This window comes from Eretmochelys imbricata, chromosome 11 (genome assembly GCF_965152235.1).
Source record: "Eretmochelys imbricata isolate rEreImb1 chromosome 11, rEreImb1.hap1, whole genome shotgun sequence".
In the NCBI taxonomy this organism is placed as follows: Eukaryota; Metazoa; Chordata; order Testudines; family Cheloniidae; genus Eretmochelys; species Eretmochelys imbricata.
The window spans coordinates 51,530,704-51,544,645 of record NC_135582.1 but is presented as its reverse complement, the minus strand read 5'-3'; the positions used below and the strand labels follow the sequence as shown (position 1 = coordinate 51,544,645).

The following is a 13,942-nucleotide window of genomic DNA, read 5'->3' as shown; positions in this document are numbered from 1 at the left end:
TCCTGTTACTCTCTGAACTCTTCCAAAATGGTTCTATTTAGCCCTATGCTGATGGATCCCCTGCCAGCTGCTCTCCTAGCCCCTCACCCCACAACAGAGGTGCACAGTGAGGAGGGGGAGTAGTACAAAATAGTGCTAATAATGGTGCTATATCCTCATGAGTTTGAGATGGGATCTTATCCCAGTGAGAAGATGCACACAGCATCCCACTTCCATGACAATGCACAATAGAGACCAAAGGACATCTATTTGCTCAGTGGAAAGAATTGCATATCATGGAACTAACGTTCTCCCTTTTGAGATCCCCACCGCATCTGTCTCTTTTCCCTTTCAAGCCTTCAATCAGTGCAAATGTTTGCAGTTTAAGCTATCATTACTCTTTTGTTTGTTAGAAACTCAAGATGTGTGTTATAATCACCAGATTACAATTTGTTGCTCAGTAAAATTCAGAATGCCTTCATTCTTATGCTCAGGCCTTGTCTACACTATGGAGGGAGATCGATCTACTTACAGCGGGGTCCACACTATGCTATGTCGAGTGGAGACACTCTCCCATTGACTCCCCTTGCGCTTCTTGTTCAGGTGGAGTACAGGAGTCGATGGGAGAGTGATCTGTGGTCGATTTGGCGGGTCTTCACTAGACCCACTAAATCGACTGCCGATGCATTGATCACTGCAGGTCACTCCCCCAGTAAGTGTAGACAAATCCTCAGATTATTGGCACTTTCATTACCTTTATCAGTTGTGTTTGGATTAAGAATAGTAAATCTTGTTCTTTGTATTAAGTAAACTAATGATCTCGTTTGTCTCAGTGGTAATGTGGTTTAAAACAATTGCGTCTACTTCACTGTATTTAATCTAGCCTTTTTATGTCATCCAGTCATTCTTTCATTTTAACATTCATAAGTGATATTCTTAATAAAATGTCTGATGCTCGTTTAGCTATGTATGCAAGACTAGGTGTCATTCTGAAAGAAGGACTATATTCTGCCTGTGATTTTTACAGTCTGGTTTCACTGGTTTCAATTGGTGTTCAACACACGGAATGAACACATTGCAAAATATTCCACTCATTTCTGAACTGTTAATGGGGTAAGCACAAAGAAATGATCACACTGTGCCTTCATTCATAAAGTGAGTATTTCAAACAATAAAACTTATTTAATAAAAAGCTACTTATTTTGATATAGGCTAAATACAGCAAACCATTTTTTACTAGGTTGCTCACAGAATTATGTTATCCATTCTTCTGAATTCCCTATGACATTCTGATGAAAGGAATTAGTGAACACACGTATTGGGTGGGTTTTATGCTAAGATTTCAAATTTGTATATCTGTATTATAAGAGGGTCTCTAAAATGATCTTTAGGATAGGAGGGTGAAAAGAAGCTTGGTATATTTTGATGTTTCCTCCTTCTCCATCTCCCCCCTGTGTCCCCCTCCCCCTCACCATAAAAAACACCCTGTTTATTCATCAGCCTACAAGTTCATCATTATAATTAGCATATTTTTGTTTTTAACTAGTACCAGGGCTGATTACATGTTAGGTCAAAAGCTGATCCATAAAATCAGTTGCAGTCACATCAGGGCTTTGAGCTTGTATCAGTTTGAGAATCTGTTCCAATCCATGATTGTATGACTGGAAATCAAGTGATTTCAGCCTGCTTCTTAAAGTCACTGACACCAAAGGTCACACAGGGTCATGTGACAAAATCAGAGTAATGTGGGAACACAGAGACTGGAAAAAACTCATAGACATTTACCCGTGTTAGGAAGAGAAACTGAAATATTATGCTATTGTCTCCACATAAGAAATTCTTAACCTCAAATTCAAAACCACCTGTTCTTGGGCATTTCAAAAAGCTCTGGTAACTTTAAAAATGTATTTCATTACCTTGTACCTCTGTACCTAGGGACCACAAATGGATAGGCCATAATACTGCAAGGAAGTCTGTTCTTGTGATATTTCTTACCTGTCTACAAGCAGGAATCACTGGAAAGATTTTAAAACAGGCCTTTTTTTCTTGGGGGTTGGGAAAAGGGGCCTCAGCTCCCACTGCGTTCAAGGTGCACTAAGAGGCTTGAAGGACAGGCTCCAATTATTACAATTTAAAAGCTTAAACCTGAACTTGTGAAACGGAACAAATATTATTTCCAATTATTTATTGATTAGCTTTGCTGGTCATAACTAAGCAATTTCTATCAAGTAATTAAAATCCAAAATGAGGCATGGAAAATTATGTTTTCTAACCAAATGAGAGGGCTAAATATTTTATTTAGTGGCTGTTTCTAAGATCTGCCTGGAAGAACCTAGCTTAGTTCAATGCTTTTCTCAAGAGATGTCAGCAGATGGGAAATGTTTCAGTGCTGTGCAGTACATATGGTAACACAATTTATGTTTTCAGATACAATAGGCAAATTCAGTCCTAGTGTAACTCCACTGACTTTGATGAAGTATATCAGAGATGAATAAAGCAGCAGGGGTCTGCACTAACATAATGCCCTGTGCAATTTCATTGACTTCAATGAATTGACATGGGTCGTAAATCAGTGGAGAATTTGGCTCTTGTACTTTATATTTAAATGATGTATTAAAAAGAGGTCCAGCACACTGTCCATAGAAAGAAATCATATCTGTGACTGCAAATAAAGTACAAGTATCTGTAAGGCTTCAGAAATGGAACAGGTCAGTCAACGATGTGATTCTGTACGAACAGGACAGTGTCATTCTGTCCTCATTTGTAAAACAGTTTGTGTTCATTCACCTGCCTCCATACATATTTTGGACTCTTAGTGGATATGTATGGCAGTGTCTAGAGTTTTCCCTTGAATCTCTTCTAGTCAAGATTAAATAGCTAGCTGTAAAACTCTGTTTTGGTTACAACACTATTATGTCAAAATTATAAAGTTAACAAAGCAAACCATTGTAGCTGTTTTATTACAGTTGGCAAAGGCATTTCTAATTTTTGGACCATCTGTTAACTATAAATTTGCTACATGGCTTCTAAGTATTTCAGATCCTTTTTCTTAACTAATATCTGTCCTAATGCTAGTAAAAGAGTACAATGCAGAAAGCCTGGTATTGCTAGTGAGTTCTGGTGTCTAAAGGGTGCATAAGCATTGTTGCTGACCTCAATCCCCCTACAGTTAAGGATGTTAGAAAAATGTGAATTCAAGGGCTGGGTCTGAAAACTGGAAGAGTGGAGATTTTGAATAGAAACAAGCCTATAGCAACTTTGTTTTCTTCAGCTAATCTAACCTGAAAAGATGCAGCTGGATTTAAATTTCTCTGTATACATTATTTGATTCTTACTAAAAAGAGGGCTATTATACAGACGACCACCCTGGCAGCATCCAAAAGGACAGTAGGTTCAGAGTACTGTGTACAGATTTTACAAACATCTGAGCTGATTTTAAATTACTATGCTCAAATATCTGTAATTCCCACTACAATAGCCTTTTTGTTTCCTTTCAGGTGACCATTCTTCCATGAAACAACTGGCATGCAATCACAGTGAGTCTGTACAGAGCCAAGCAGGATATCCTAACATAGACTGATAGACAAATAGTCAAAAAGAGCCTCTCACTAATATCAGAGTGATTTCCAAAGAGCACAATTGCTGTGTTCACATGCATATAGTTCAAGGAAAACATGGACAGTGTAGTTCATTGTTTCTTTGGGGTTCAATGTAATAGCTACACTGAACTGCAAAGTAACAATGAAGCATCCCTCCTATATTTTTCATTAACTGTGTGCAAGTGAACAATTGTTTCTGTTATGTTTTTTGAAAGAAGAGCTGCAATTTTGTTCACACATCTCTACCAAAGAGAAAACATCATGAAGAAAAAAATAGAGGATGAAAACCAAGAGATATTCACAAGAGAGGGCCCGATAATGCACCCACTGGTCAACGAGAGTTTGACTTCAGTGGGAGCAAGTTATGGCCCAGAGTGGAAGATAAAACCAGTGTTGGGAAGGAGCTTCAATAGTGCATTACCCTGGAATGTAGCTTCCAGCCACAACTCAGTCCTTAATATCTACTACTGAAAATAAGCATCCATACTCCCGTGATACCACGTTGCACTGGACTGCTGGAAGATACTGGACCTAAAGCTGGCATAGGTGGCCATGGAAATATCAGTCCAAGGAAGAGGGAATCCTCTGATAACACAGAATCAAAGTAGTAGCATCTACAACATCCTCCAGCTGCTGATGTAGGGAACATTGATGGGGAAAGGCAGTCAGGCAGGGGCTGCCTCCAGACTGGTGATCTCCAGTTGCAAAATTGGTCTCTTGGGGCTGTTGGCAGTTTGATGCACACAGACAGCTCAGGCCTTAAAGCTACATTTGCATCCCACTTTGTGGGTTGTGTTGTGCCCCTTTGGCCATAACTAATCATCTAAGCCACAGTGTACACTTGCCTTCAAAGTAGGAGGCTACATTCTACCTTAAAATAAACATCATTACTTTAAAGAAATATTCTTAGGTTGTTTAATGCCTTGTATGTGATTCAGTCCCCTGGCAAACATCTTTTCACAGAACATTTGTGTGAAACAAAGTACGTAAAAAGTGCAGGTATTATTACAGTGCATGTCGTATTCAGTCTCATTCTTATATTTCATTTATAAAACTACAGCACTTGAGAAAAATTATGGAAAATGGAAGTGGTTTCTTAGCTAATCTGAAAAGAATCTCCTCTGATGTATTTTCACTAAACACAGCCAGACGTCCCAGTGTCTGAAGTTTACCCTAACTAAACTTAACAAACGATTGTTGTTTGACTGGTTATATCATGTTTTCCATTGTCATTCTGACATGAAACAGGCACAGTTTCCAGCTCTGGAAACTTAGAGCCAGCAGGATTAGTACTGAAATAAAAAAAGGAATGCATGGGGGAGGTTGGATTTTGTTTTAAGTGAGAAGAGTTATGAAGTGAAGATAGCTGTTCTTATGAAACACTGTTTGTTCTAAAAGAGAAATGAATATTTGGTCTCATGTACTGTAGCCTAAGGATTGCTCTAACTTGTGTTCTTGCTGCAGTCTCCCTCTATACACCATCTAGCAGCCAAGAAAGGCGGACCAAGGCATCATCTCTGGGAACTATTTCCATTCCTTTTATGATGCCAATGACACTAAGGAGACGTACACAAAGGAAAATTAACCCCTGAACATTAAAAACGTGTCTAAAAACTGGAGTCTCCTTCTACCGAACCAGGCAACTTCTGAGCCTGGACCACATGAAGGGACAGCCAGAAAAATCTGTGAGGATCCCCTGACTGTGTTTCCAGGGAAACAGAGCCTCATGTGCTTTGCTCCCATCCCTTCTAGTAGCATGGTCCCTGAAGGAGAGGTGCGGTCTGTCACCGTGGGGCTGCTCTGTATCAGAATACAGAGATGATACCATGGGTATTAGTGCTACCTTAAGTAGCGTTAATTCCAGTGAGAATTATGCATGAAAATCCTGCGTCAAGCATGGAATGGAGTTGTGAAGAGTAACTGTGGTCCCCTGTTCAACCTCCTCTAACAGTAACCTTGCCTACAAAACCCTTCAGAACTCTTGCACAAAGAGCCAACCTAAGTATTTCTGGGCACAGTATACCCTGGAAATAGCAGGAAATACAGAGAAATAGCATCTCACCCCACTCCCTAAGAAGGATTTCAAGTATGTTAAGTCCCTTCCATTTGTGTCAGTGGAAGGGAGTATGCTGACTACTGTATACAAACAAACAATAATTGTCCTTAACGTTAGCGGGTGGGGGAATGGGACAAATTCTGAAATCTTTAGAGAATGTTTCATTCTTTATTCCAGCAAAAGACCCACTGGACAATGAGAGTTTTGCTTGAGTAACACTTGCATAGCTATTCAGTAGGACTTCAAGATTTATTCCATGCACTATAGAATTCAACTCCATATTGAATCATCAGGAATGTTTTGTATAGGACATATTATTATTATGACAAATGCCTGGGACGAGAGATAGATTGATGTAGTATTCTTGCAACTATTTTAAGGTTAAAATATTGTTAAAATAAGGTTAAAAATCATGCATTTTTTTAAAAAAACTAAGCTAGGTTAACTTAATTATGGTAGCTGCCAAAGATCAAAACTAGAAAGTCCAGAAATTAGTCTTTAACTGCGCTTTTAATGTGCTACATAAGAAATAGTAGCTGTCAAAGATAACATTTTGCCACATAGTATTAAAGTGCTTTTGAATATTACAGAACTAAATATATTTTTCATTTAAATGTTGTATCCATGGAGATGCTTGTCTGATTATAGGTTTATAAACTTTCATAGAGGCTTTGGATAAGCAGGCAGTGGATGATGTTTAGTAATCCTTTCACCTGGGACCAGGTTCTTGGTTGAAGCCTCAGCCACCTGAAGTATTATAATGTATAATTTACTAAGCCACCACTCGAAGGATACTGCATGGCAATGAGGTTAGGGCCATGGAGAAACCATGGGGCAAGTTTCAGGATGAATAACATTGATGTTATTCCAGCTTCTTTAAGGTGCACCTGCAGTTTCTAGATATCACTGGTGACAAATTTTATGTTACTATGTCACTTTGCTTTTCCACAACGACCTCAGAATCTAATCTAGTTACCTCAAGTCCCTCAACAGGCATTTGCCATTGAACTTCTTGTCACCCATTTTCTTCTTTTCCTTTGTTTGCAGTCTGTAGCAGACCCTTTGTTTCATGATCAAACACAACAAAAAGAGAACTCTGGAAATGAGATGGCTAACGCACACAGCTTTTGATCTAGCTCCAGTACCATAGGTTTTGAAGAGTCATTATCCCAAGCTGATTTTTTGGGAAGGGCATGCAATCATTTTAGTGGCTGCTGCAATTGATGCTCTTCTCAGGGTCAGTGGGTTACTGCTCAGTCATAAGACGACATCCAAGAACAACAGTGTTCATGCTGCCTGCCAGCCTGAGAAAACACACCACGCTATCAAATACCACTCGTGGCAGCCTGAGCCTCTGCATTCTCTCAATAGACAGCTGTTAAACCAAAATGCAGAGTTAGAGATAGAAAGAACTAAATGTCCACAAGCACATGTTAGTAGGTGAAACAGCAATGCTAGTTACAACTTCCATCACCCTCCAACCATGATGCATATCATCGTCTCCAGATTATCAAAACAGATGTGTCCCAAGTTATTTATTATATCTGTGATTAAATAGTGAGCCATAACAAACTTTGAACCCATGTTAGCATTCCAGGCACCAGATTGAATAAGATATCCATGTCAGTATGGCACAGGGGAAAAAAGGATGCTAATTCTTGCTCTTTTTTCTCGTCCATCAAGTGAACTGTTTACAACCAACAATTGTGTAAGGCTGGCAACAACTAACATTTGGCAAGAGGTGGTAACATTTGTCTAATTCAAGACCCAAAACTTCACAACAACTGGAAAAGAACAGAGGATCTGCTTGTGATTTGTAACTCTGTGAGGAAGGTGGGTATTATAGCTCTGACTCAAATACTGAGTCTGTTAACAATAATATCACTGCCGCTGGACAACACCCTGAACCTCTGCTTCCTCCCTTCTTTGTAATAAAGCAGTGGATGTTTCCAATTCCACTGCCCTTTCAAAAATCAGTCTGCTTAGCCTTGGTCATAACACAAAAACAAAATATGGAAAATTATGAAAGAAATCAAATGGTTTCACTCCCATAAGGCTAATGTCTGTGTGATCTAAATGGTGTTGAGAAATCACATTCTAACACAATCATGCACACTTGGCTGAAGGGCTGGATTCCCCTGACTTTAGTTTAGGCTCAGATTTTTCCAAATCAAAGTCACACATCACGCTTCCAAAACACAGTCTTGCCTGAGAGGTACACATTGCTGAAACTTTAATTTCAAACCGTAAGTTTCAACAATTCGTTAGTTTAAAATTTGGTAGCCAGAAAGCACAGGCTAAAACATCCAGGTGCCAGATGTGCACTGCCACATGTTCTCCTGGGCCCACTCTGCATTACATCAAGGTGCCAGTTTCTTTATCCACAATGTTTTGGGAGCTGGATCAACTTGAGAAAATTCTCAGTCAAGTTATGAGATATTTTTTTAGACAATGTATCCAAAAGAACACGAAGAGTAGGTAATGGCCTTTGCAGTATGCTCAGATTGATTGTGTCCCACATGGCAGCATGTTATTGCTGTCTAATAAAGACCACTGGAATAATTTTCTTACAACCATACCATTGGCCTTTCCTTTCACTTGCTCAGCTAAAGAAACCTGCTTCTTACTGCCCTTCTTATCTTCCATTTTTATTATCTTTTGGTGTTCATCTGCTTCATGTTCGCTAAATGATGGATAAGATGTACGTGGCACAAACCCAAGTATATTTTCTTTGGGTACGAGACACCTGATCTCTTGTATTTGAACACCAAATAGATCAGTTTATCTCTACAGTATAGTTATCCGTGGCCCTGCACTGATGGTACCAGGCATGTCTCAGTCTAACCCTGCTTTTATCTTCACTATGGCAAGCTTGAGGAGATGTCTGGGTTGGTGATAGAAAGACATTGCTGACTGTCTGAAGTGTTTCCGTTTCACCAGCTAATTCAATGGATTAATCTACAATGAATGCAGAGGTAGCATGCTGGCAAACACTAAAAATGTTGCTATTCTTCTAGAAACCATACAAATGTATTGCTGAACTCATGCCATTTCTTCATTACCGCTCTAACACTTTCCAGTTTAAAAAAAGCATAATCTTAAACTGGAGCTATTTTGTAGAAATAATTAGAGACAAACTATTTTTGCAGCTATTCAATCAAATGTAGATGTTCAGAATGAAGAGTTAGTGCAGAAGCAACAACATATTGATTACTGCAGCCTATTTACGATGGCTACAATCCACTTTTTAAAAACTGCCACTTGGAATACTGTATTAATATGAAAGATCAAACATCATTCTCAAAGAATGGTTTAAGAGATGTCCACCTGAGCAAGAAAGAGGTGTGCTGCTGTAGCAAACAGTTGAGGCAGCATTTATACTTTAATATAAGCGTGAAGCATAGAATTGGCTGCAAAGTATGCAGAGGGTCTGATTCTGCTGACATGCTCCTTTTTCAGCAGTGGAGTTCTGATCATTCCAGTGGAGTTACTCACAATTTACAGGGTGTAAATAAGAGAACAATCAGGCCCTACCTCTCCAAAATCTCCTTATACTCATTGTGGGTATGGATGATCTATTGCTAGCAAAGGCTGGTGGGAAATAGTGTTGGCTGGGTAACAGTTTGAAAGTCATTTTAAGGAACTACTCAAGGGAATGAAAGCAGGGTCTAATAACAGTGAAGCAGAATTGTACTCAGTTCTTGGCCCCGATTCTTATAGACACAGAAGCCCCTTTACACCACTCTGGCAGTGTAAAGGAGCCTTCAGATAGGTGTAACCCAATATGTTTGCAGCAGTCTTTCTTAAAACAGGTTTCACTATAGGAACACAGAGAAAACTAGTCTCACTCCCTGCTACTTCTGTACTAGTAACAAAGTTTGTGTGTTACAGTGAACTTCAGTCACCTATGATATTGGTTAGGGTGATCATATGTCCCGTTTTTAAAGGGATAGTCCTGTTTTTTGGGACTTTTTCTTATGTAGCTGCCTATTATCCCCCACCCCCGTATCCTGTTTTTTCACAGTTGCTATCTGGTAACCCTATATTGGTGAATATTTGTGGCTTGAGGCAGGGCTTTTAGGATAGAATAACTTCTATTATGTTCCATATATTTTAAAATACCTTTAAATGGGTGTATATAAATTCTTTCAGAGATGTGTAATTTAAATATTATTTCTATAATTTGACTCTTTTCCAGGAACATGTACATACCTGACCAGAAGAATTGTATTCAGAGGAGTAAGGTTTTAGTCTCAGATTTGTCAACACCAACAATTTGCTGCACAAATTATTTTCAAAGTTACAGTAACTTTGGGACAGAGTTGGCCAGAATGCAACACTTCTGTTTCATAATAATAAAATAAATAATAACAATAATTTATTATTAATTATTATTATTATTATTATTTAAAGGCCAGTAAATGTTGCCCAATGTAAGGGTGGCAGAATTGGGCCTTGTATAATTAAATAGCTCCCAAACCACTGATTCAATAATGTAACACATGTGAGTATTAAGTATTCATTTCTTGACTCTGAATCTTCATTTGTTGCAGGTGAAGCAGAGCTACCAGTCACTAGATGGCACTTCATAATGAAAGAGGTTTGTGAAGATATCTTAAACTGATGAAACTTTTAACACAGATCAGAAAATCTAAGTTTAGCCCATCTCAAGCGAAATATTTTTTTTCACAAGAACTCTAGCTAGATTATCAAGACATTTTATAGCCTGGATTAGTGTTAGTAAATGAACATTTCATATTCCATAATATACATAACTTGAGCTGAGCAGAGGTTCAATCTTAGACTATGTTTAAACTTCCCTTTCTGGTTATTACAGAAAAACTAAGAAACTCATAGCCCAGAGCTACATCTGACTATTATGAACACACTGTATACTCAGCAGCTTCCTTAATATCTTTGCCAAGGCTTGTCTACTGACAAGATTTTCCAAGGAAAATTTTATATTGACTTACTTTTGATACAAACCATATAAACATTCTTTTTGAGACAGCAATTCAGCATGTCTGGAAATTCTCTTTTCAGACATGGAAACATTAGCTCTCAAACCCATCAATGCACTGTACATGCATTAACAATATTAATGCTCAACTCTCTGAATTATCTTTGTATTATTCATTTTTTGAGTATGTCCATTGGGATGCAGAGTGGGAAAAGAAATAGGAGCAATTTCAGAAAAGTAAACAGATTTTTAACCTTGTGGAAAAGTACTTTCCAGAGTAAGGACAGTACTCTATATTCTGAGCAAACCAAAAAGAGATATTCAATTTCAGTTGCATTTACAAATTGATTGACTGATGTTTTACCAGCTTCATCAAACTAACCATCTCTCTCTAACCCATATGGAAACTAGCCCAGTAGGGAAATGTTGCCATACCATGCACTTTGAATGTGCCAAACATTTCTTAGACATAACTATTTCTTTCTATGTGCAAAATTGACCATTACTAGAACAAATGTGTTTTGTAACACAGTAAAGTCTGGGGACAACCAAAGTGAGGGGAAGGGTCTTGTCAGGGGATGACATGCAGGAGGGTTTTCTTGAAAAGGGAGATGAAACTGAGGGTGATTTTCACTGTGGGTGGCTGGTGGCTAAGGATCCCATTATCTACAGTGAAAAAACATGTTAATTTATTTTGTTGCTGTAAGCAGAGAAGAGTCCCCACTGCATAAATTTCCTCTGGATTTGAAATATTCTTTTTATTGACATTTGGAACTCATTTGGGCACTTCTTTGTTACAGATTATAGTACCTGATTTGCTCACAAAAGAAACATTCATCCTAGGCTCCAATTGTTCCATTGCTCAAACATCCTGTTAGAAATATAGTAAACCCTGATGCACAGGTTGCTTTCTAGCTCTGCTTTCACAGACAAGTTGGCCATCAATTTGTTAAAGTAATCATTTCTAATAGTTTCCTTTTTTTTGACCAGGGCTGGGTGTGTGTATAAAAAATTTGGCTGCATTTGACTGCTCTGCATTTTATATTAATTTGCTGTCATTTATCAAATTATCTATTTTATTAGCTTCTTTCATGCATGAACATCTCTTTCACATTTAGAAGACAAAAGTATTATTTCACACCTTAAGAGTAAAAAGATATGAAACATAATGATGACAATGTCTAGGGAATAGTACAGATCCCCAAAGCATCAAGTGTTCTCATGGAAACTCATCTGTTAACTATCATAGTTATCATCACTTTAAGTTGAAATTGAGTGTAGAGTAATTTTTCACTATATTCCAGATTCATTTTGTGTCAGTGATCTGTTGCATTGCACACCTCCCTGAGAAGATCAGTTAGCTGTTAATTGATCTTCTAAGAGTTTGAAATAGCCTGCAGATGAGTGATAGAAAAGCTTTTAGCAGAGTGAATGCATTCACCCACTTGCTGTGTGTGAAAAATAAAAACTCAACAAGCTGACAGATATTTCCTTGTGCAGTTTTACAAAAATGGTTTCAGCAACCTTGGTTACAATTTCTAAGGTTTTTTTCTATAGGCTAAAATCTTTAAAGCATATTCCTACAGTGCCAAAGGAGCACTTACTGTATGGTATAGAAGAGCAATCTAGCAAACAGCTGGAAACACAGGCTTATTATGTGAGACAAATAACTTCCAGACTACATAGAGCTAGCATTCAAAACAAAATCATTACCACCCCCCCCCCAAAAAAAAAACAAAAAAACTTTCCGGAGCCTATAATATGAACATCAGAAAGAACAAGAACAACTGCAGCTTAAATAGAGAAAAATGTACACAGGAAAACCAAAACGTTTCTTACATTTAGGAACCTTCTGGTTAGTAATCTACATATGCTAGTATTCAGCTAAAAAACTTTATCTATCTATCTCATAATGTTGAATGGGTGAAGGAAAAGTATCCTGGGGAGACTTGGGAATACTGTTTTCTTATGTGCTATTAAGATGAATTGATGAAAATAAAAAATAAACTCATAAGAAATTTGAATTACTCACCATCTTGTTGTGCCAAAGTAATTGAGGGTTGAAACACTGCAAGAATGAGCCAAGTTACTTTTTGCACAAAGCTCATCATGTCTAAATATTAGACATGAGACTCTATGTGCAAAAATAAAAATGGGGGGAAAGAAAAATCAATTCAAAATAGCACCATCAATTGTTCCCTGCCCTTTCAGCACCGGGCCCTGCACAGAACTGAGCCACAGGCATTCCTTTGCTTTGGCCTTAAATAGGAAAAAGTTTGGCTTCCTTTACTTTCCAGCCCCTTTCTGAAATATGAGAGGAAGACCAATCCCCTTAACAGTAAAAGAAATTATTAATTTTTTTCTTGGCCTTATAGAAGAAACAGCCAACTAAACTAGATAAATAGCACATCTGGAGCTTTTGTATGTGTATGCTGTACCCACCCACAAAAATGTGTACTAGACTATATGATGTCTGCACAATGAGTGTGTATGTGTTTGCACTGCATGTATGAGATGTGGGAAAGAAGTTACAGTGGCTTTCTATGTGGTAATGCATTTTTTCCCTGTCAATTAGGACTCAGCCAAGATGTAGAATACTTGATGCTTCAGTAAAGTTCAACCCTGCAACTTCATAATGAAAATAAATAGCAGCTCTCTTTCATGATGGGAGACCACAGAAAATGAAGGCGTCCCGGAAGTTAAAGAAAGTGCACTTTTCATCCTCAGGAGTACAAGTCACACTAAATGAAATGGGGCCCTGAATGCTGGCCACTGAATTTCAGTGCTGTCATAGTGCCATCCTGCCATATTCTCATCATGGCTGGAGTTTTATACTGATCTAGGGAGTAATGAAACATGGAACATTTTGTGAGAAAAACAATGTATTCCAAAAATGGATACTGCTGACCTAAGATTAAAACTTTTTCAATGAATTCACCCTAATTTCAGTACCTGAAAGGAATGCAGAACAGTCCCCGTTTCCTCAGTACACCTGCCCCTCAATGATGTAGCTTCATCTCAGAAAAAATCCTGAGTCTGTTGCATTTGTTTCCTTTTAACTCAAATTCCTTCTTATTCCCAGTAACATAAGGCTTTATGGAGAATCAAAGGTTGGAGCATGTATATTCCATTCAAAATCAGATATCCTGAGAGACATTTGCTTCACAAAGAAAATTTATTATATAAGTGAACTTCATTTTAGGATTTGGGAGACTCCAAAATTAATGCAGATATTAGCGTGGAAAGCTGGTAAGGCTTGAGGAAATCCCTCTATCATTGTTAAAACAATGGTCTGAACAGAATTAATTTCATTCTTTGACAGAGTTAGTGGCTTGGTGGATAGGGGAG

General features: G+C 38.1%; 1 protein-coding gene across 1 annotated transcript in view; it reads right to left on the bottom strand.

Moving 5' to 3' along the window:
• COL3A1 (collagen type III alpha 1 chain) overlaps positions 1-12,705 on the bottom strand; it is a 67,448-nt gene extending 54,743 nt beyond the window's left edge. Inside the window, exon 1 of the mRNA XM_077829756.1 lies at positions 12,627-12,705. Within this exon, the coding sequence (XP_077685882.1) occupies positions 12,627-12,705 (79 nt within the window). The remainder of the gene's footprint in view (positions 1-12,626) is intronic.
• Positions 12,706-13,942: the final 1,237 nt, after the last annotated feature.